Source organism: Oryzias latipes, chromosome 8 (genome assembly GCF_002234675.1).
Source record: "Oryzias latipes chromosome 8, ASM223467v1".
NCBI lineage: Eukaryota > Metazoa > Chordata > Actinopteri > Beloniformes > Adrianichthyidae > Oryzias > Oryzias latipes.
In genome coordinates, this window is record NC_019866.2 from 25,715,722 (window position 1) to 25,739,079 (window position 23,358).

A 23,358-nucleotide genomic window follows, 5' to 3' on the forward strand; every position below is an offset into this window, starting at 1 on the left:
GGAAGTTTGAGTTGCATAAAATGGTGAGAAAAACCCAAAATCCCAGCTGCTCTTCTTTCTACTCCTGGAATGGTGTGTGTGTTAAACAACATCTTGTGCAGAATGTGTGTGTTTGTCATCTGTAGATCACAGGCTTGTGTGCTCTCCAACATTCAGCCTTTTCTCTCTGAAATCCAGCCTGGATTGTTCTAAGGTAAGTTCAAACCGTCTGGAAGAGAAAAGTGTGTTCATGTGTTCATTTCAAAGCTTTTGTCAGGTTAACAAAAGCAGTTCAGTCTCCTAAAAAAGGGGGAAAGAAAGTGGATTGTGCTTCAGGATCAAACCATCCAGTGTTTCTACGTGTGTGTTTTTATCTTTGGTGATTGTGTTTTGCTTTGCTGTGTGTTTATTTAGTGTGTGTATATGTTGTGTGAGTAGCTGGTTGGATGGCTCACTTGGACTGGCTCATGGGAAACCAGGGTTCGATTCCCAGGGGCCTCGGTGAGCTTCATCCAGTGTGGGTCCTTGGGCCTTCACATTGCTGCCTAACCATGTGCCACAAGGTAGGCCCAAGTCTGGACCTCCCTGTGCCGGTCCCCAGCCCGGATCAAACACAGGCTAGTGTCTGGAAGCCTCCAAAGCGCCTGAGCGGATCAGTGAAAGCTGATTGGCTGCAGCGACCCCTGAAGGGATTCGCCGAAAAACATTGTTTACTTGAGAGTTGGTTTCTGGTTTTGTGTGTGACTCTTTGTTCATGATGTGTTAATGTGTGTTTGTGCAGTTGTTGATTTTGTAGTGTTTTACTTGAGTGTTTCCATGCGATTGTGTCTTCTATTACTCGTGTGTATTTGTGTTTATGTGCATGTGTTTGCATATATGTGTTTGTGTGTTTTTCGGTCTGTTCTGTGTCTACATGTGTGTTTATGTTTGTGTTTTTACATGCACGTGTGATGAGGCATGTTTGGAAATTTTTACGTGTGCGTACTTGTGTTTTCATACCTTTCATTTGTGTGTCCTGCAGGAGTTCAGCCTGCGCGCATATGGTTCCATGTGCGCGCAGGCCGGTTCCATGTGCACATGGTTCCATGTGCGCGCAGGCCGGTGCATGTGCACATGGAACCAGCCTGCGCTACGGGGTCAGTCTGCTGACATTTGAGAAGTGCTGACGCAGCAGCGCTGAAAGCGCGTCCACGCAGCCAGCTGCTGCTGTCTGCTGAGGCTGCAGCTCTGCCTCACGCCTGCTGACGCCATCATGTCCAAAGTCAACGGCGGCTCCGCTGGCTGCCGGGCCATGGTGATCGCGGGGAAATACTTATCGAGCCCGTGTTCCGCCACACTGGCCCGGAGTTCTGGTCACCAGAACCGCCGGCTGATCGTCCTCCAGCGCCGCCTGGCGAGCTTCAGCGCAGCCGGCGCGGGGGGCAGAGCTGCGGCTCCGGCTCAGCAGGAAACCACCGGCTGCATCTCCGCTGCAGACCGGCATGCTCGGACGAACCGGAACCTGATTTACCGCGACGTTAAAGCGTTTCTAAACGAAGTGGGAGGAGATCCGCGAGAGGCTCGGTACTGGCTGACCCAGTTCCAGAGGGCGACCTCGGCCCAGTCCCCGGCTTTTGCCGTCCTGGAGGTAAACTTTACCTTCTGATGTTCTTGAAACTGACTAATGATTATCATCTTAAGTCTGATATATCTATATGCATATTTCGTTTGTTTGTCTACTTTAATGTATTTTTTTATTGCTTGAAATAAATAAATTCCAACCTGTCAAATGTTTGGAGACAGCAGAGCTGCAGTTTTTCTGGGCTGTGATCATTTCATCAGGAGTGCAGAGTAGTGAATGGAGGACAGATGATAGACGTTTATGTTTCTTTTTGCAACTGTTCTGTCATAAATGCTAAACTGTTATAATTGTTTTTTCAATGATCAAACAAATATTGAAGGAGAAGAGAATTATCATCTTTGGATTTGGTCTTTAAGAATCTCTCTCTGTTGAAGGTGGCTGAAAGGAAAAGCCATCAGAACAAACTCATCCAGCAGGCTGGACAACGAGAAACTTCAGCTTTTATTGCTCAATCTTCTGATCAATACAATGATGTGTTTGCTGTTGTTCTGCTGTGTTTGAAGAGCTCAAAGATGTGAAATTTAGAATTGAAATTGACCAAAGATGAATACTGAATGGATGCATGCCAACAAAGAATGACTGATTTGGAAAGATCCTCCCAAAGATGGAGCCGTCCACTCTCTGGTGTCAAACAGAAAAAGAAGACGCGTGAAGGAATGTGACAGAAACCTGCCATTTTTTGACAGCTAATGTGAACTGTTGGAGTCTCAATGGACTAATGATAATGCTTCTCCCCAGGTTCAGATTCATTACTGATAATAGTAACTTTAATAATGGATTAGATTGATCTGCTTTTCTAGACACTCAAAGTTCTTTCAATGTGTCCATCATTCATTTATACTTGGTGATGGTAACCTTTGACCTTCAGCTGCCCTGGGGCAGACAGAGAGGCACGGCACCAGTTCCCGCCTCCCTGTTGGCTGGGGCAACGGGGATCGAACCACCGACCCTTCCATCTTTGGACGACCTGCTCAACCGCCTGATCCTAACACCAAACCTGAGAATGATGAGTTACTTAGAATCCAAAAGTCCAAACTCTTAATAGTAGATTTTATTGAACCCTCAAATTATGCTGTAAATCGATGCCCCCCCAGGGAAAAATTCAGTGTAAAACTCAAGACTGAAAACCGTCATGGTTATTGTAATGGTTATTTGGAGATTAATATATTTCCAGATGACGGGTCCGGTTCAGACAATCACACACTGACTTTGGGTTGGAGTCCAACAACGAACCTCTGGAGAAGTTCACAACACCACCCACTGACCATAGAGCTATTCCATAAATATTCAGCTTTATGGTTCTGATAACAGTCCTCAGATCTTCATCCCTGAAACTAAATGCTTCCCTTTTGCAGCATAAAGTAGTTTAGATAGAATTTTCTGCATTTATCAAGTTCTTTAGAACAATAATTCAAATATTTTTCCCACAATTCCTCATCTACATTTTTATTTACAGTCAAGATTTATTCTTAACTGCATTTATCTGTATTACTGCTGTAATCTTTCATTTTAACATCATTCATACCATAATTTATGGCTGATGATCAGAGTCAATGAAGTGCTCCCATAGTTTTTATCCAGGCCGGTTTCATTGGTTCTGGAGCTTTTTCTGCCGACCCTCCATGACAGACAGACATGCAGTAAAGACCTGAACATGAGGGTCTTTTGATGGACTGAAAGCTGGGAAGGTCATTGTTACGCCCCCTTCAGAGTCTAGGGGTACCTAGGGGGGCATAACATAAAAAAAGTAAAGTTTTGGCTACTAAATTTAAATTAACACACACCAAGCAAAGGTCTCCATAAAAAAAAAAAGACAAATTTATTTACAAATAAATAAACAACCAACAACTAAAAGTAAAGCAAAAAGGCTTCAGGGAGGTATTCCATGTTTAAATGTTTAAACTAGCCTGACTTTAAGCCTGAACTCTGGCTGAAATCCACCTGAACTTGCTTACTCTGGGTATGTCGGTTCCAAAACACCGGATATGAGTTGGTGTAATTACGCTCCACTTGGTAACCCTGGGTTAATGCACGTGCACAGCAGGTACATAAAGACATTCTCAATGGATCGCCGATTTCTGGAGTCACCATGGAAACACGTGGAGAAAAAAAAGAGAGCGCAATACTTCAGTGAGACGGAGTCTGAGATTTAAATGACGGCGTATAAAGATTATACGTCCATCAAAAAGTAACACGGCTGCATCATCATCAAAAGAAAGAGTTTTTGCTCGTAGTAGAAGAACAGACAAAGTAAACGCACGAGTTTCTGATCTTATTTCTATTTTCAAGTGACGCGCGCGCATATATAGAAATAATTCATTTAAGGTGGCAAAATTGGATATATATCTATATATATATATATATATATAGATATATATATATATATCTATATATATATATATCCAATGTTGCCACCTTAAATGAATTATTTCTATTGGTAACAAGTAATTAATTGAGTTAAATTTATTCAACCTAATTTCTTACGTCTATAAAACTCATTAATTGTTAATACAACTCAAATTTACATATTTATTTAACTAAATGTCATATTACTGCAAATCAAGTAATTTTTTTTCCATTGTAATGAATTATAATGCTTGAATTCTCATATTAAGTTTGAGCCGGCAGAGACTCATTTTTATAACAATAAAAAGAACAAAACATTATAAGTTTAGCGCATGATTTCATTTATGAATTCCACAACATTGTCAGTATTCTAATGAACTGTAGGGGTGCTATATAAACTCATCATCCTCTCACTCATGGTGCAGAGACTTGAGCAAAGTAGGACAAAATAACTCTACAAAACACGGCAAAACACAGTAAAACAGCTAAACAACTAAACACATTTGGTCAAAAACCCACACTTGAACCCAAATCCGTCCAAACAGGCAAAGGGAGTGGTATCCCACAATCCCTTGCGGTGCCAATTTAACAGCAGCACCAAAGTTACATCTACTTAATTGAATTAATTTGAATGAAAGTAAAATAACTGTCTGATAACTACATGTTATTTTTAAACTGACTTAACAAAAAGAAAGATTTTTAATGATCTTAACTGAAGCAAACAATTAATTTAGATCAAAGTATAAAGTTTATCTTTCCAACATCCATATGTGGTCTTATCACCCTCTCATGGTGGAAAAAGTATTATCTGAGCTTCTTCATCCACTAAATCATCTTCAAATGGACACGCCATGCTGCTTCACCTCTCTGTAAACAAACTAACCTTCAACTAAACCTGCTCCAGACCAGGTTATGTTCAGAGCATGAGTTGCTATGGCAACTTGACATACTCTGAAACATACCTCCATTTCTGGAACCGAAAGCTGAGGTTATCAACTTCCTTAGCCTCAAACTTACCGTGGGAGCTAACAGAACCTGCTTTCTGGAATACCCCCCTGGGTGAATCGAGGCCAAAATAACAAACAAACCCCCCCAACTGAAACATGTCATTTACCTGTAAATGAAAGAAAAGGGAAATCATTGACAAACACTAACCTCCCTAGACTAACAAAAACAGGAGATAAAAAAATGTACTAAAGAAAATGGCAGCTCACCCCTACAGCTTCACTTAACACAACTACAAACCAAAAGACTAAACAGAGTGGGCACAAAACCACAAAGTGCAACACAAACTAAACAGGCGGTGAAATACAAACCAAAATGGAGACTCGCCGCTGCCGTGGAGACTCGTCCATGAGGTGTTTTTAAAGATGGCCTCCATCAGCTTGTCCAATGGGAGGCCACACCTTTGCCAGCACACCTGAAAAGAATCAGACATAAACAGACACACAAAGATGCAGAAAAACACAGAGGTCCCACTCTGATACAGAAATACACAAAACACAGAACAAACAGAACCAAACAAAACCAAATCCGGCCACAGCCGTAACAATCCTGTTCGGTCACTGCAGGTTCATGCCAATCACCCACAGCTGCTTTCATTCCTGTTCATTGTTCTCAGTACATAGAAGGGTCTGGTTTTCAGCTCTGCATTGTCAGCTCATCTCCTTTTTCACTCTCATGTTTCATGGTTTTGTCCCGTTTTTTAGTTTCTTCCAACCAAGTCCAGTCTCCTCGATTCTGGGTCCCGCCCTAGTGATTTCTGACAGAAATAAAACCTATTGATGACCAAGTTGAAACGTTCTGGAAAAAAACCCAGAGGCCTGAATCCAGGACACAGGGATGGATTGCAGTGATGGGATTGCACATGAGCTGCTGAAAGACAGGATAGTGTTTGTGTGCAGGGTGGGAGGATGCAAGTGAGAGCAGAATCAAAAGACTGTCAAAGTCAAAAGACTTTCAACTGTTGTGTTTTAGGCATACATCATGGAGGGAGTGGTCCTGAAGAGCAGATCTGTTTGGAATTGTCTAATCCAAACCAACGTTGTCTGTGCAGGTGGACAGCTCCGTTTTCCACAGCAGGGAAATGGTCCAAAGCCTCGCGTTTGGACTGTCCTTCCTGCAGAGGATGGACATGAAGCCGGTTGTAATCATTGCATGGTCTGAGGACGAGGCGCCAAAGTCCGGAGGCTCCGTCTCTGGATGTCCCACCAGTGGACTGATGGAGCGATGCCAGCAGCTGAGTCAAGCTCTGCAGCAGCACTCGGGCACCGTCCTCCCGTTCTTCTCCTCAGAGGCGGTTCTCCACCTGCAAGAGGCGCCAAATGGAAGCAAGTAAGCACAACTTAAAGGGAGGAGACTCTCCTACCTGCAGGCTTACATAGACTTTGATTGTAGATGCACTTCAAACGTTTCCTTTCTTCTTTCTATTTCGTACTGTATAATTTCTTACATCTGTTACACAAGTACCGTGTTTTGGAGTATAAGTCACAGCAGCAGAAAAATGCATGAAAAGAAAAAACATATGGTCGTCGCATTTTTTGGCATCTGGTTCTTCTTATGACACGTGTCAAATTCGATGCTCAATACTAGTCCAAAAATGTGTCCATAAACTAGACAATCCCGTCACATACAGGAGAAGCTACTGTCAGGTTTTCAGTTAGCCTCATCGCTACATCGTCTACATATCTCATTTACATTTCATGTTGAGAGATCAGGTTTATTGGTTTTAACTCTACAAACGCGTTGGTAAACATGTCTGGGTTCATGACATCATTCCGAGCTGTAAGGCCATCTTTAACCTTGTAGTGGAGGAGTTGCGTCTGAATTGTGACCACTTTCAGCGGTATTTCTGTTTCTGTAACTCCATTTCATGTCTTCATGTCATGATATCCTGCATCAGTACTTTGTCTTTTCCTCTGGGCGTTTCCCTTCACCCCACAGCCAATCAGCTTCCTCCGTCTGTCTCCTGCGTCCTCTACCAGCAGCTACCTTCATGTCTTCCTTCATCCAGAATCCTCCTCTCTGGTCTTCCTCTAGACCTCTGGCAGCTCTAGACTCAATGGATTCACCGTCTGTCCTCTGGACATGTCTCAACCATCTCAGTCTGGCTTTATCTCCTCTAACATGTCTGTCCCTCTGCTGTCCTCATTCCTGATCCATCCTGAACCTCAGCATCTTCGTCTCTGCGTCCTGTCTTCCTCAGTGTCTAGGAAACAACATGGCTGCTCTCTCCACACCTTTCCTTTCATTCCAGCTCAAACTCTTTTCTGACACTTTTCTCCACCCATTCCAACCTGCCTACACTCTTCTTCACTTCTTTTCCACTCTCCCCGTTCCTCTGGACTGTTGACCGTAGATCCTTCAGATCCTCCGCCTTCATCTCCTTCATTTCAGCTGAACAGGTGATAGTGATGGGATAGACTCACTCTGATGAGAGTGGTGTTTGTGGTGTTTTTCAAAGCTCTTGTTGCACTTTTCTCATGATAAAGGACAACTGGATGTCTATTTTTTTTAATTCAAACCTTGGTGAATCAGGAGACAAAAAAAATGCTGTTTGAAAAAGCTGCTACAGTGGGCGGGGCCAAAGTCTCCCTGCTCCGCCCCATTCTGCATCAGGGTTTGTGTTATTTGCCTTGGTTTTTGCTTCTGTTTTTGTTCCGTCATGTTTGAGTTCTGGTTCCTGTTTTATTTTGAAAGTTTCCTGTATGTGTTAGTTTTGAGTTTTACTTCCTGGTTCCAATCTCTCCTGATCGTTCTCACCTGTGTCTTGTCAGTTCTGTTTGGATTTGAGTCTTGCCTCTGGGGGGTATTCCAGGAAGCATGTTTAAACTACCCTGACTTTAAGCCTGAACTCTGGCTGAAATCCGCCTGAACTTGCTTACTCTGGGTATGTCGGTTCCAACAGACCGGATATGAGTTGGCGTAATTACGCTCCACTTGGTAACCCTGGGTTAACGCACGTACACAGCAGGTACATAAAGACATTCTCAATGGATCGCCGATTTACGGAGTCACCATGGAAACACGTGGAGAAAAAAAGAGAGGCTACACTTCAGTGAGACGGAGTCTGAGATTTAAATGACGGCGTATAAAGATTATACGTCCATCAAAAAGTAATACGGCTGCATCATCATCAAAAGAAAGAGTTTCTGCTTGGAGAAAAAGAACAAAGTAAACGCACAAGTTTCTGATCTTATTTCCATTTTCAACTGACGCATATATATATATATATATATATATATATATAACTTATCCAATTTTGCCAACCTAAATGAATTACTTCTATTGGTAACAAGTAATTGAGTTAAATTTATTCAACCTAATTTCTTACGTCTATAAAACTCAATAAATGTTTAAACAACTCAAATTTACATATTTATTTAACTAAATGTCATATTACTCCAATTCAAGTAATCTTTTTTCCATCGTAATGAATTATAGTTCTTGAACTCTCATATGTTTGAATTTACCGTGAGAGCTAGCTTAATCTGCTTTCTGGAATACCCCTCTGCCTCCCTCTTGACCAGGGGGGTATTCCAGAGAGCAGGTTCTGCTAGCTCCCACGGTAAGTTTGAGGCTAAGGAAGTTGATAACCTCAGCTTTCGGTTCCAGAAATGGAGGTATGTTTCAGAGTATGTCAAGTTGCCATAGCAACTCATGCTCTGAACATAACCTGGTCTGGAGCAGGTTTAGTTGAAGGTTAGTTTGTTTTCAGAGAGGTGAAGCAGCATGGCGTGTCCATTTGAAGATGATTTAGTGGATGAAGAAGCTCAGATAATACTTTTTCCACCGTGAGAGGGTGATAAGACCACACATGGATGTTGGAAAGAGAAACTTTATACTTTGATCTAACTTCATTATTTGCTTCAGTTAAGATCATTAAAAATCTTTCTTTTTGTTAAGTCAGTTTAAAAATAACGCATAGTTATGAGACAGTTATTTTACTTTCATTTTCTTAACTGTTTTTCCCTTTTGGGGTCACGGGGCTGCTGGAGCCTATCCTGGCCACTTGTTGGCAAAGGCAGGGGGAAACCTGGACAGGTCGCCAGTCTGTCGCAGGGTAGAATGTCCACAAACACACACCCATTCACTCTCACACTCACACCTATGGTCAATTTAGAGTGACCAATCAACCTATGAAGCATGTTTTTGGACAGTGGGAGGAAGCCGGAGACCCCGGAGAGAACCCACGCATGCACGGGGAGAACATGCAAACTCCACACAGAAAGGTCCCCTGTTGATGTAATGTTTTTCATGTCCCCCAGCTGGGACTTGAACTGGAGGCCTTTTTGCTGTGAGGCAAGAGCGCTAACCACTGCGCCACCGTGCAGCCTACTTTCATTTTAATTAATTCAATTAAGGAGGTGTAACTTTGGTGCTGCTGTTAGATCTGCATCGCAAGGGATTGTGGGATACCATTCCCTTTGCCTGTCTGGATGGGTTTGGGTTTAAGTGTGGGTTTTTGACCAAATGTGTTTAGTTGTTTAGCTGTTTTACTGTGTTTTGTCGAGTTATTTTGTCCTGTTATGTTTAATTCTTTCTGCACCATGAGTGAGAGGGAGGAAGAGGCTGATGAGGATATTTAGCATCATTAGTGAAATATTTTAATACAAGCAATGAAGTTGAAATCAATCTTGTTATAAAGTATCCATGTTTCAAGCTGATAATTTGCAATGTATCACTCATTTTAATTTGATAAAAATGAGAATATCTGCAGCCTGTAACTTAGACACATGAGAGTTAAAGAAGTATAAATGGAAACACATTTAATTGAATTAGAGTAATAGGACATTTAGTTATGTAAATATGTAAATTTGAGCTGTAAAAAAATATTGAGTTGGATAAATGTAAGAAATTAGGTTGAAAAATTTAACTCAATTACTTGTTACCAACTGAAGCAATTAGTTGGGCATGATGCCATTGAAGTGCAGACTTTCAGCTTTTATTCCATGGGTTGAACAAAAAGATTGCATAAAATTGTGAAAAACTAAAGCATTTTTTAAACACAATCCCTTCATTTCATGGTCTGGTAAGTAATTGGACAATTGACTTCCATGCTATTGCATGGGCAGGTGTGGGTAATTCCCTTGTTATGTCATTATGAGTGAAGCAGATAAAAGGCCTGGAGTTGATTAGAGGACTCGTGCTGCATTTGGAAAATTTTGCTGTGAACAGACAACATGCGGTCAAAGGAGCTCTCCATGCAGGTGAAAGGAGCCATCATTAAGCTGAGAAAACAGAAAAAAAACATGAAACCAGAAACTACTACAGTATTAGGAGTGGCAACATCAACAGTGTGGTTCATCCTGAGAAAGAAAGAAAGCTCTGGTGAACTCAGCAACACAAAAAGACCTGAACGTCCACGGAAGACAACAGTGGTGGATGATGGCAGAATCATTTCCATGGTGAAGAGGAACCCGTTCACAACAGCCAACCAAGGGAACAACACTCTCCAGGAGGTAGGCGGATCAATATCCAAGTCTACCATCAAAAGAAGACTGCATGAAAGTAGATCCAGAGGGAACACTGCAAGATGCAAGCCACTCAGAAGCCTCAAGAATAGGAAGGCTAGATTGGACTTTGCTAAAAAGCATCTCAAAAAGTTCTGGAAAAACATTCTTTGGACAGATGAAACCATAATCAACCTCTACCAGAATGATGGCAAGAGGAAAGTATGGAGAAGGCGTGAAGAAGCTCCTGATCCAAAGCACACTACATCATCAGTAAAACACGGTGGAGGCAGTGTGATGGTCTGGGCGTGCATGGCTGCTAGTGGCACTGGGACACTAGTGTTTATTGATGACGTGACACAGGACAGAAGCCTAAAGAATTCTGAGGTGTTCAGAGACAGACTGTCTGCGCAGATCCAGGTGAATGCAGCCCTGTCTGCGCAGATCCAGGTGAATGCAGCCCTGTCTGCGCAGATCCAGGTGAATGCAGCCCTGTCTGCGCAGATCCAGGTGAATGCAGCCCTGTCTGCACAGATCCAGGTGAATGCAGCCCTGTCTGCGCAGATCCAGGTGAATGCAGCCAAACTGATTGGGCAGCGTTTTATAATACAGATGGACAACGACCCAAAACCTCCAGCCAAAGCAACTCAGGAGTTTATTAAAGCAAAGAAGTGGATATTCTTGAATGGCCAAGTCAGTCACCTGATCTGAACCCAATTGAGCAGCATTTCACTTGTTGAAGACTAAACTTCAGACAGAAAGGCCCACAAACAAACAGCAACTGTTTGCCGCTGCAGTAAAGGCCTGGCAGAGCATTCAGAAGGAGAAAACCAGCATCTGGTGATGTCCATGAGTTCAAGACTTCAGGCTGTCATCGCCAACAACCAAGTATTGGGAATGACCATTTGGTTTGCAGTTATTTCATTTGTCCAATGACTGACCAGCCCATGAAATGAAGGGATTGTGTTTAAAAATACTTTAGTTTTTCACATTTTTATGTAATCTTTTTGTTCAACCCATGGAATAAAAGCTGAAAGTCTGCACTTCAATGGCATCTGAGTTGTTTTATTTAAAATTCACTGTGGTAATGTACAGAAACTAAATTAGAATGTGTCTCTGTCTAAATATTTATGGTCCTGCATTACAAAAGAAATGAGAAACTCTGACTCCGTCTCACTGAAGTATACCGCTTTCTTTTTTTCTCCACGCGTTTCCATGGTGACTCCGTAAATCGGCGATCCATTGAGAATGTCTTTATGTACCTGCTGTGCACGTGCGTTAACCCAGGGTTACCAAGTGGAGCGTAATTACGCTAACTCATATCCGGTCTTTTGGAACCGACATACCCAGAGTAAACAAGTTCAGGCGGATTTCAGCCAGAGTTCAGGCTTAAAGTCAGGCTAGTTTAAACGGGCCTTCTGGAATACCCCCCTGGTCCATACCATCATTTTCCTGTTCGTCTTCTGCCCTGTTTACCTGATTAGCCTGAAGTGAGTTTTGTTTTGGGTTCCCTGCTCAGCAGCGCTTTCTGTTGTGGCCTAGGAACCGTGTGCCTCCCGTCTCTGCATTTTGGGTCCTTTAACAACCCCTCAACCTTACATTCTGATCCTCCACCTGCAGACCAACAGATCCATGAACGCCTCAGTTCTCTGGATCAGAACTGGATGGATGGATGGATCGGATGTTGCTGCTAGTGTTAGCTTGGGGCTGTGAGGGGCTGTAAGCTAGCAGGAGAGACTGAAAACAGATGGGTGATGGGAAGTGGAGGCGGGCTTACTCTGTGCAAATTTCTAGTTTCTCCTGCCGCTCTGCAGAAACTATGTCCCAGAAAATGGCACAGATTTTACAGTTAGGCTAAAAACTGCATCGTCCTCATTAAAATACCAGCGGGAACACTTTGAAAACTGATCAGAAGATGATTGGAGAGGGACTTTAAATGGCATGGGACAAAACGCTGACATAACTGCCCCTTTGGGGGCTTTTGGTCAAATTGAAACCTTTACCATCCAAAGCGAAGCCAGGTCTTCAAATGTCCAATACGGTCTCTTAAGAGGGTTTTATGGAAGGTATTCCTTATTAGTGGAGCCAAAGCTTTACATGTAAAGGTGGGAGTAAAAACTAACGAGACTAAACCATGAATCAATTATGAGAAGCAGAAAGAAGCTTAGATGATAATCTCAACTAAATGAATGAAAAGAGAAAAAGAAATTGTTACCATTTTTGAACAGAGTAATTTTAAATCTAACAAGCTAAGTGGAAGAGATAGAAAAATGTTCCAGAGTAATGTCAGTATTTGTCTTTAAAGTTTCTCAAGCTGAAATACTTAGGAAGTCCTTCAAAAGTCTAAACTGGAGTTTTAAATGTCCTGCATCAAAGAGAAAAAGGTTTTTTTCCTGACCTCTCGATGATCTTCTGTCTGATTTGTTGCTGCTCAGCGACCGACCCTACATCGATGTGGTAACCAGTCTTCTTCAGTGGAGTCTGGACAGTGGGATGATCCCGCTCATCTGTCCGGTGGGGAGGGACACCAGAGGTTGTTCGGTCATCCTGGACCAAACTGAGGTCACAGCAGCTGTTTCCCGAGCTCTGCAGCCGCACAAGGTCATGTTCCTGAACCACTGCGGAGGCCTGCGAAGCCCAGAACGAAAGGCAGGAACCCTGCATGCGTTTAACAGAAAGACCAGTGCAGCAATCTGACACTGGATCAGCGCCATGTGTTACGGAATCCATTTTAAAGCAGGTAAATGTGGGTTTCAGGTGCTGGATACTGTGTCTCTCCCTGCTGACCTGCCCCGTTTGTCCACCGCATCATGTCTGAGTGAGGCCGAACGCCGCAAAGTCACCACCATCACCAAAATCCTCAACCAGCTGCCGGCAGAGTCGTCCGCCGTGATCACCTCAGCCGACACTCTGCTGTCCGAGCTGTTCAGCCACAGAGGTGAACTTCTGCCTTCATCATCCTGATGGATCCAAGTATGATGGTGACTGAGGGAGCTGAGACTCCAAATCTGGGGGGGCTGTGGCTGCACTTCCTCTGCAACAGGGGCATCATCTCGTCTAGATTTTATGCATTAAGAAATGACTAAAACTTTTACTTCACTCAGACAGAACTCATCTTTAGAGACCCACTCCAATGAAAACCGCCTTTTTGGAGTTTTGAACAGGTTTTGGTGGGATTTTCCATTGATGGAGGACATCCTCCTGAGAACCAGCCCATTCATGGCTTCTGTAGGGGACATTTGGTTTGGAATCGGGTCCTTTGGCACTTCTGAATTTCTCTACTAAGACCTGATGTGCCTAAATCAGGACATCCTGGCCTTTCTAATGATGTGTTTGGGTGGGATAGTGGGGAGTTTGGATTTAAGGGGCTGTTTCTCAAGAGCTAAAGAAAATTAAGCTCAAAACTGCATTTCTGACTATTTTTTTTATTCAAATCACTGTGAATGAGGAGCAGATGAAAAGCTGACGGTGGAAAAAGCTTGTGCCAGGGATGTAGGTGCTGCAGTCAGGTTGGGGTTAAATCAAGAACTGAAGTCAAGCAGTTTTATTATGCTATAGCTGTGTTTTAAATTCATGAGCACATACACACACACGTGCACAGCTAGGCTGATAGGCTCCTCCCCTTTCTCAGTCTCCTGCTGTACATCCACTTCTGCGACCTTCTGAGCTCGCTTTAGTGCTCTGTCAGCGGCAGTTCAGTCTAATCTGTGTTCTCTTCCTGCTGTCAGGATCTGGAACCCTCTTTAAAAGTGGAGATCCCATTCACCGGTCAGTAGGTGTCACTCAAACACTGCTCCTCTGGGCTGCAAGCCTGAATTCATAGTCTGCTCTTGGCTTGGCTTGTGCAGGTACTCCTCTCTGGTTGGCATAGATGTGCAGCGCCTGCTGGCTCTCATCAACAAGTCCTTTGATAAAACTCTGAAGGAGGATTACTTCGACTCTCTGAAGGGGCGGCTGCGCGCCATCTACCTCTCTGAAGGGTGAGTCCAACAGCTGCAGGAACAGCTTCTTCTGCAGTGTGTTGAAGCCACATGAACTGTCGCTGGGTCCTTTCAGCTACAACGCAGCAGCCATCATCACAATGGAGCCGGTGAACGGCGGCACTCCTTATCTGGACAAGTTTGTGGTGAGCAGCAGTAAGCAGGGCCAGGGCATGAGCCACATCCTGTGGGAGTGCATCAGACATGACCAGGGCAAATTATTCTGGAGGTCGAAAGCTGCAAACAAAATCAACCCATGGTGAGAAACGCCTTTTCAGACGTGGACTGTTCCAACACAACCAGGTGTTGTGTTGGAACACAATGACTCTATTTCTAGATGAAGAGAAAAAGGAGCTGAAACATGACAGGAAGAGGGGCGGCACAAACAAACAACATCTGCTCTCATCAGAGAGTAGAAATATGGAGAAAAAAAAGACTTTTCTATTCAGTGGTCCCTCGTTCATCGCATGGTAAACGTTCCATAAATAACCTGCAATAGTTGAAATCTGGGACGCAGGATAGATGTTCAAAGGCTGCAAAACTCCTCACTACACACAGTCTACACTTTTCTCAGACAGACATTAACATTTTCAGACTTTTTCATAGAATAAAACAAAGATCTGATCACGGTCTGACATTTATGAAAATGTGACAAACTGAATGCATTCTGTCCAGGAGACGACAGGGAGAAGATTGATTGAAAAGGTTAACAGCCAATCGGGATGCAGAACTCGGCGGGCTGTAAAAACAAAACAAAAAACAAGAATGCAAAGTTACGCTGACAAGAAATCAGCGAAACAGTGAGACAAGATGGATGAACCATGAAATAGAAAGAGACCAACAGCAAAAAAAGAAAAGAGTACATGTGACATAAGATGGGGGGACAAAGTGTGGGAAGCCCCCAGTGCACCCCTTTGGGGGCTGCAGCCAACACACACCTGAACTGGACCAACTGACAAATGTTGTATACTTTTGGGCTGTGGGAGGAAGTTGATGTCCAGGAAAAAACAGTCGTGCACAGGAACAACATGCAGACTCCACACAGAAGGTCCCAGCGGGGGTTTGAATCACAGCCTTCCTGCTGTGAGACAAGAATGCTAACCACTACACCACCATGCAAGAGTACAGCCTCAGAGCATAGCTAGGATCTGCCGCCACCTTTGGGTGAAATACATCACTGTCGCTGAAGAAGGAGTCTTACCAAGACTGCCAGGCTTGGTAAGACTCCTCCAGACATGCGTCCATCCAGACATGCGTCCGTCCAGACATGCGTCCGTCCAGACATGCGTCCGTCCAGACATGCGTCCGTCCAGACATGCGTCCGTCCAGACATGCGTCCATCCAGACATGCGCCCATCCAGACATGCGTCCGTCCAGACATGCGTCCGTCCAGACATGCGTCCATCCAGACATGCGCCCATCCAGACATGCGTCCATCCAGACATGCGTCTGTCCAGACATGCGCCCATCCAGACCATTTACAAAAAGTTTGATCAGAAAACAAATCTATACCATTTTGTTGATTTACAAAGCACCTTTTCACTACCAGGGCTACACAAAAGCTGAAAAACCTAACTGGGATTACATAAAATATGCTGTTAGATAAACACATGGCATCAGTAACTGCAGAAATAGCAACAAATAAAACAGCCGATGGATGCAAACAAAACCCTTGGAACATCAGTTGCAGAGAAGAAAGGATCAGTTAGGCTTTTGAGGAGTGACAGAACAAAAAGCAGATGAAGATACAATCACAGACAAAAGAGAGACGTTCAGAACAGGAACAACAGAATGACTCATTTAACCTGATTTGTGTGTAATTGTAATTGAGATGGGAGTACAGGGTATGAGGGGGACTCTCTGTGCATAGTCTGGACCAATACCCACTCCAGACTATGCACAGAAGGGGGAGGAGTCAGTATACTGAAGTCAAGAATGGGATGAGCAGTCAACAAGTGTCGTGTTTCCCATCCAGCTACGTCTGACCTTCAGTAGACATGGAAGCCAATTCGGTCCAATTCGCTCTGGAACCAGAGGACCAGCATTTTTGTCTGCTGGTTGTGTCCTTGATGGGTCTAACAGTCTTGGGCTTGTGGTGGAGTGTCCGCCCTGAGACTGGAAGGTCACCAGTTCAAATCCAGGTTGAGTCATACCAAAGACTTGTCCCTCAGCATTAAGGTGTATGATGGAACCACCAAACGGTTCCTGAGTTTAGCTGTGTCAGACCCTCAGGTGCAGTTCAACTGGGACCAATCAGAGACTCAGATTTGCTTGGGATGTTTGGGTAACATTCTTTTTAAAAAGAAGCAACCATTTGCTTGGTTGCTCCGGTTGGCTTCCTCGGTCCCGTCAATGCCTGACCAGAGCTCTTCTACTTATTCATGCATTTGTCTCCAGTAGGTTAGACTACTGTAACGGCCTGCTCACCGGCCTCTCCAAACGAGCTGTAAAACAGCTTCAGTACATCCAGAATGCTGCTGCTCGAGTCCTGACCAGAACCAGGAAGTATGATCACATTAGTCCTGTGCTCAGGTCTCTGCACTGGCTCCCTGTACCTCAAAGAATAGACTTCAAAGCAGCTCTGCTTGTGTACAAGTCTCTCCATGGCCACGCACCAAAGTACATCTCTGACATGTTAGTGCCATATGAATCATCTCGTACTCTGAGGACCTCAGGGGCCGGCCTCCTGTTGATTCCCAGAGTCAGAACTAAACAAGGGGAATCAGCGTTTCAATATTCTGCAGCTAAAATCTGGAACAGCCTCCCTGAAGTCGTAAGACAGGCCTCTTCTGTGTTCATGTTCAAATCTAGACTTAAAACATTTCTGTTTAGCCGTGTATATGACTGAAAGGTCCTATCTGCACTTTTCTTTCCTTTCCTTCCTTTATTTTTAAATCAATTTTCAATTATTATTTTTTTTTTCTTTCTTTTCTTTTAAAGTAAATTTTACGTTGATTATTTCTATGATGTATTGTGATTTTAATGCATTTTTCTGTTTTGTGAAGCACCTTGAATTACTTTGTGTACGAATTGTGCTATACAAATAAACTTGCCTTGCCTTCTAGGGCCGGCGTTTGGGGGTGGGGGCCTGGGCTTGCTCCGGGGGGGCGACGCTTTCTGGCTCCTCTCCCTCTGTGTGGGGTGGGTGGTGCTGGGGCTGGGGTGTCGGCGCCTCCGGGGGTGGGGTCCCTGGGCTGGGTGGGACTGGCCCCTTTGCTGGGGGGGGGCTGGGGGACAGCTGTTTGACCACCGGGGGACAGTCTACCAGCTGTCCCCAACTTACCCCCTTCCTCATATAACCTCATATTAGGGTGAGGGGGTGGGGGGTCTAGCCTGCGATGCGCCTTGGGGGGGAGCTACTTGGCAGTGGCCCCCCTCCTATGGTTGCCATATGGAGTGGGCCCCCCCTCTTTCGGTTTTATTTGCACCTTAGACATGTAGGGTCCTTGGTAGGGGGGGTGCTTGGACATCACTGCAAGCAAGCAGCAAATGTCCTCCTGGCACCCTACCCGCCAATTTTAACCGCACCTTAGACATTTAGGGCCCCTTGGTGGGGAGGGTGAGGGGACATCACTGTGAGTAATCAGGAGATGTCCCCTCAGTGCCCTACTTGCCAATTTTATCTGCACCCCCCTTAGTACACACACCCCTCCCCCCTCAATATATACATCCCAACATAAACACACACACATGCACACACACACCCTGTCAAACACACATACACGCACACACATTCTGCAAGGAAGGTGGGACCTAGGTCCATCTGTCCCCTACCCCTTCCCTGGTGGGGGGTGCGGGCCCCTTGGCGACGGCGGCCGTGTCCCCGGGGTGCCGGCTTCCTGGGCCCGACGGTGCTCTCTCCGCACGGTGGGGGGTTCACATTACACCTGAGCCGGGGGTGTTCGTGTCCCTGGGGGGTGGGTTCTGGTCCTTGCCCCTGAGCGCTGGGCCTCGCCAAACTTCCAACAGTGGCCGAGCCTGGTCGGGCCATATTTACAACACCCATTGTGGGCCCCCTTTTTTCCCCGGGGTTCCCCCCTCCCTGGCGGGGGGCGGCGGGCCCCTGCCTTGCTCCTCCCTGGACCAACCATGGGCCGGGTGGGTGGCTGCCTGGAGTGCGGAGCGGGTCTCTCTTGGGGGGTCTTGGCTCGTACCTGGGGTTGGGGCGGGGGGATGCCCGGAACTCCTGGGTGGTGATGGGGTGCTCGTCTGGGGCTGTGGGCGTCTTTCTCCGGTGGGGCCCTGCGTTGGGCTCTCCCGGCGCGGCGGGGGGGCTGCTTTCCTGGCTGGGCGGGGGCGGCGCTCTCTTTCCCTCCGCGCCTCCCTGCTCTCTGGCTCTGGGGGCCTCGCGGCGGTCCTGCTGGCCCTGGCCTGGGTGGCGGTCTTGGTCGCCCGGGGGGCGGTTGTTCCCTGCCGGTTCCCGTGTGGCGTTGGGGGGATTCCGGCTGCCGCTGCTGCTGCGGTGGGGGTCTGGGTGTGGGGGTGGCTGGGCGCTCCTCCTCCTTCTTTTCACGTTCCACCATCCATTTTAGAAGAACATAAACACTCACCTGAGCACTGGCGTTAGCTCACCTTTGCACTAACAGTTTGCATGATTGAATGAATGAAATATTTCACACTAGTTGGTTTGAAGGCATAAGTATGCGTGTGAACACTATCTGTTTTGTGTACATGTCGACATGTGAACATTTTTGCAGCTAGCAGGTGTGTTGATAACATTTGAGTGTGTGCGAACAGGCCCCGCCCTTTTTGTACTACATTTGAACCGTACCGTAATGATAAAGAACCAGTAAACCTGTCTGCTTTATGCTGCTTCATGGTCTTATCCCCCTTCCCCTCCTATTATCACCCCCTACCCCCCCTCTCTCTAGCGTCCCTCTCTCTTCTTCCCTTCTTTCCTTTTCCGTCCGGTCCAACACCAAAGATTTCCAAACATGATTGAAATTAATAAAGTTTGGCCTCAATTACAAAAGGGGTTTATTCAGACATACCTTTGGTTTGTCTGAAGATTAATAACCCCTCTTGTTAAAGTAAAATATGTCCAACACAAGAGGCCCTCAGCTCTCATCTGTCTGCCCAGCTGTTGGATAGGACAAGTTAAAAAAAAAAAAAAAGAAGCGACCATTTGAAAGTTGATCATCAAGGAGAAATGAATATTTGTGGTTTGTGTCTAGTTGGATATTTGACATTTTACACCGTGCCTCTTCCATCATTTGCTAGTACTGGCTAGCAACAGTCCGGTGTGAACACTGCACGCTAAAAGAGCGCCGACCAATGCCCATTTAATGCATGGCCACAGACACTCAGGTGCAGTCCAAACCCACTTGAACCCATGTTCTATCCACATGACATTGATAAATCAGCAGCTTTATTGCCTGCTAATGCTTCTCACATGCTAAGATTTCTCCAGGTGTCTCATGTTGGCGGTCTAACCAAGCATGATGCAGGAATTCTGATGGCTACCACAAAGACTCCGCCTTTCAAGGGTTTCCTCTCATTTTCTCTCCAGGTACTTCAAACACTGTGATGGCAGTTTTGTGAATGGACTTTGGACTGTCTTCTGGTTTGGACTGACAGACATCAGAGACTCCTACATGTTAGTGGAGCACGCCAAGAACCTCCCTGACTCCTTCCTCAGCTCCTCTTCAGCCTTGACCCTGCAGCCTCCCGCCACAGGATCCTGAACTGCTTCACAGCAGCTAATCAGCATTTAATACAGCAAGAACTAGATTACATTACAGTCATTAGCTGATCATTAAAATTTAATGAATGCTCTTCCATCATATTTAGAAACACGCTGCATCTGGCAAAGAAGACAAACATTTTTCAAAAACTGACCAAGAGGTTCGTTGGTCCTCTGCTCTCATGTCTGAGAAAAAGCATTCAGAGTGTTATTCCTTCAAAATGAAAGTCTGCAGCTGCGCTGATGCTTTGCCGCCTCCAGCTGGTTGGTTTTCTCCCAGGAACCAGTTTGTTTCTAACTTTACCCATAGTTCCACTGCTGTGAACATTCTGTTCAGTTTGCAGACAAAAAGTTGGACTTTTCCTAAAAAACTTCCACAGGCTTCGAAAAACACAAACCATGACGCTGGCATTTCAAAGTAAACATGGACGTGTGACCAACAGGAGGAAATCCATGAAATTATTTGACTTGTGCAGATCTTGGTGCCGGACAGGACAATGTCTGTCTCCTCGTCTGCCTGTCTTCTCGTCTACCTGTCTTCTCGTCTGCCTGTCTTCTCGTCTGCCTGTCCTCTCGTCTACCTGTCTTCTCGTCTGCCTGTCTGCCTGTCTTCTCGTCTACCTGTCTTCTCGTCTGCCTGTCTGCCTGTCTGCCTGTCTTCTCGTCTGCCTGTCTGCCTGTCTTCTCGTCTGCCTGTCTTCTCGTCTGCCTGTCTGCCTGTCTGCCTGTCTTCTCGTCTACCTGTCTTCTCGTCTGCCTGTCTGCCTGTCTTCTCGTCTGCCCGTCTTCTCGTCTGCCTGTCTGCCTGTCTTCTCGTCTACCTGTCTGCCTGTCTTCTCGTCTGCCTGTCTGCCTGTCTTCTCGTCTGTCTGTCTTCTCGTCTGCCTGTCTTCTCGTCTGTCTGTCTTCTCGTCTGCCTGTCTGCCTGTCTTCTCGTCTGCCTGTCCTCTCGTCTGCCTGTCTTTTCGTCTACCTGTCTTCTCGTCTGCCTGTCCTCTCGTCTGCCTGTCTTCTCGTCTGCCTGTCTGCCTGTCTTCTCGTCTACCTGTCTTCTCGTCTGCCTGTCTGCCTGTCTGCCTGTCTTCTCGTCTGCCTGTCTGCCTGTCTTCTCGTCTGCCTGTCTGCCTGTCTGCCTGTCTTCTCGTCTACCTGTCTTCTCGTCTGCCTGTCTGCCTGTCTTCTCGTCTGCCCGTCTTCTCGTCTGCCTGTCTTCTCGTCTACCTGTCTGCCTGTCTTCTCGTCTGCCTGTCTTCTCGTCTACCTGTCTTCTCGTCTGCCTGTCTGCCTGTCTTCTCGTCTGCCCGTCTTCTCGTCTGCCTGTCTGCCTGTCTGCCTGTCTTCTCGTCTACCTGTCTGCCTGTCTTCTCGTCTGCCTGTCTGCCTGTCTTCTCGTCTGTCTGTCTTCTCGTCTGCCTGTCTTCTCGTCTACCTGTCCTCTCGTCTGCCTGTCTGCCTGTCTTCTCGTCTGCCTGTCTGCCTGTCTTCTCGTCTGCCTGTCTTCTCGTCTGCCTGTCTGCCTGTCTTCTCGTCTACCTGTCTTCTCGTCTGCCTGTCTGCCTGTCTTCTCGTCTGCCCGTCTTCTCGTCTGCCTGTCTGCCTGTCTTCTCGTCTACCTGTCTGCCTGTCTTCTCGTCTGCCTGTCTGCCTGTCTTCTCGTCTGTCTGTCTTCTCGTCTGCCTGTCTTCTCGTCTGTCTGTCTTCTCGTCTGCCTGTCTGCCTGTCTTCTCGTCTGCCTGTCCTCTCGTCTGCCTGTCTTTTCGTCTACCTGTCTTCTCGTCTGCCTGTCCTCTCGTCTGCCTGTCTTCTCGTCTGCCTGTCTGCCTGTCTTCTCGTCTACCTGTCTTCTCGTCTACCTGTCTGCCTGTCTGCCTGTCTTCTCGTCTGCCTGTCTGCCTGTCTTCTCGTCTGCCTGTCTGCCTGTCTGCCTGTCTTCTCGTCTACCTGTCTTCTCGTCTGCCTGTCTGCCTGTCTTCTCGTCTGCCCGTCTTCTCGTCTGCCTGTCTTCTCGTCTACCTGTCTGCCTGTCTTCTCGTCTGCCTGTCTTCTCGTCTACCTGTCTTCTCGTCTGCCTGTCTGCCTGTCTTCTCGTCTGCCCGTCTTCTCGTCTGCCTGTCTGCCTGTCTGCCTGTCTTCTCGTCTACCTGTCTGCCTGTCTTCTCGTCTGCCTGTCTGCCTGTCTTCTCGTCTGTCTGTCTTCTCGTCTGCCTGTCTTCTCGTCTACCTGTCCTCTCGTCTGCCTGTCTGCCTGTCTTCTCGTCTGCCTGTCTTCTCGTCTACCTGTCTTTTCGTCTGCCTGTCTTCTGCTCTCAGCTTCCTGCTGCTACAGCCGTTGTCCGCTCCTGTTTCCCTTCCACACCATTCTGAGCCTCGTAAATCCCCACTCCTCTGTCATTTTTGGAGCTGTTTCCCAGAGAGCCTTCTGGAGATGATTTGGATTGCAAAAAGGTGTTGTGACTGAGCCCCAGACTCCGGACTTCTACCACACTCCAACGATTGTCTTTCTCTGTCTTGACTTCTGTGTCTGTTGGGACCTCCATCCACTTCCTGTACCGAGGACTCCGCCCCTCTGTTCTACCTGCAGGTCACACTCCTCATCCCAGTAAGCCTGTCTTTGCTCAGACGTCTCCAGATCATTTCCCATCACTAATCCTCTCCTATCTCCTTAGCATCCGTACATTGGCTGGATTTCTCCAGGACCTGGGCTCCTTCACGTTAAAGAATAAAAATAAATCTGGTTTCTTGCAATCCTGAGTTTGTCCAATTTTTGGGTCCGGGAAACAATTCGTGACAAAGTGGATCCCCCCACCCCTCGGCTGCTGATTTAAGAGGCAAAATAGACCAGAAAAATATCTCTTTAAAGACAAAAAATCAACCTCATCTCAAAGCATCTCAGATCTATATGATCTATTTCTGCAGTGATGTGGTCCAGCTCAGAAGTCGTGCCGGACAGCAACAGAACTGTGGTGCTTCTTCCTGGATTTGGTTGGAAAGAAAAACGTGGGCAGCCTTTCTGATAACAAGATGCATGGTAGAATCTGTATTTTCTTCATTTTGAGAGAAGAAATGACTCAAATGTACCGGTGATCTTTACTTAGAAGATTTTATTCACATTCAGCCTCCTTTTATTTTATTTGTTTCAGTGCTGGAAAGTTATTTTTCCTGAATCCAAATTGTATTTTTATGAGCCTAAAGTCCGTTTATGTCATAGTTTTTCATCTTTACTAAACCTTTGCACGCTTTGTGCGTTTAGTTTCTACATAGATATTTCAATGCTTTCTCTGTGTGCAAGCCCACCCC

General features: G+C 45.9%; 1 protein-coding gene and 1 long non-coding RNA gene across 3 annotated transcripts; both read left to right on the forward strand.

Annotated features, from left to right (window-relative positions):
* The first annotated feature begins 1,123 nt into the window (after window positions 1-1,123).
* On the forward strand, window positions 1,124-20,501 carry nags (N-acetylglutamate synthase). Of its 2 annotated transcripts, none has more exons than XM_023957902.1 (8): window positions 1,124-1,606; window positions 6,003-6,280; window positions 12,834-13,047; window positions 13,156-13,336; window positions 14,127-14,166; window positions 14,247-14,378; window positions 14,455-14,524; window positions 19,888-20,501. In XM_023957902.1, exons 1-8 carry the CDS (start codon window positions 1,232-1,234, stop codon window positions 19,903-19,905), a joined length of 1,308 nt encoding a protein of 435 aa, XP_023813670.1. In that variant the 5' UTR covers window positions 1,124-1,231; the 3' UTR covers window positions 19,906-20,501. The 2 variants fall into 2 exon arrangements, with proteins under 2 accessions (XP_023813670.1, XP_023813669.1); XM_023957901.1 differs by having other exon boundaries at window positions 1,130-1,606; window positions 14,455-14,637.
* A 1,765-nt stretch (window positions 20,502-22,266) lies between these two features.
* LOC105353687 lies at window positions 22,267-22,806 on the forward strand. The gene is made up of 2 exons (XR_908404.2): window positions 22,267-22,660; window positions 22,728-22,806. It is a non-coding gene; the product is annotated as an uncharacterized LOC105353687 (long non-coding RNA).
* The last annotated feature ends 552 nt before the right edge of the window (window positions 22,807-23,358 follow it).

Coding starts and splice junctions, on each gene's coding strand:
- nags (XM_023957901.1), top strand. CDS start 1,232: ATGTCCAAAGTCAACGGCGGCTCCGCTGGCTGCCGGGCCATGGTGATC. Junction 14,167..14,246: donor AGTGGAGATCCCATTCACCG/GTCAGTAGGTGT, acceptor TGGCTTGTGCAG/GTACTCCTCTCTGGTTGGCA. Junction 14,638..19,887: donor GCAAACAAAATCAACCCATG/GTGAGAAACGCC, acceptor TTTTCTCTCCAG/GTACTTCAAACACTGTGATG.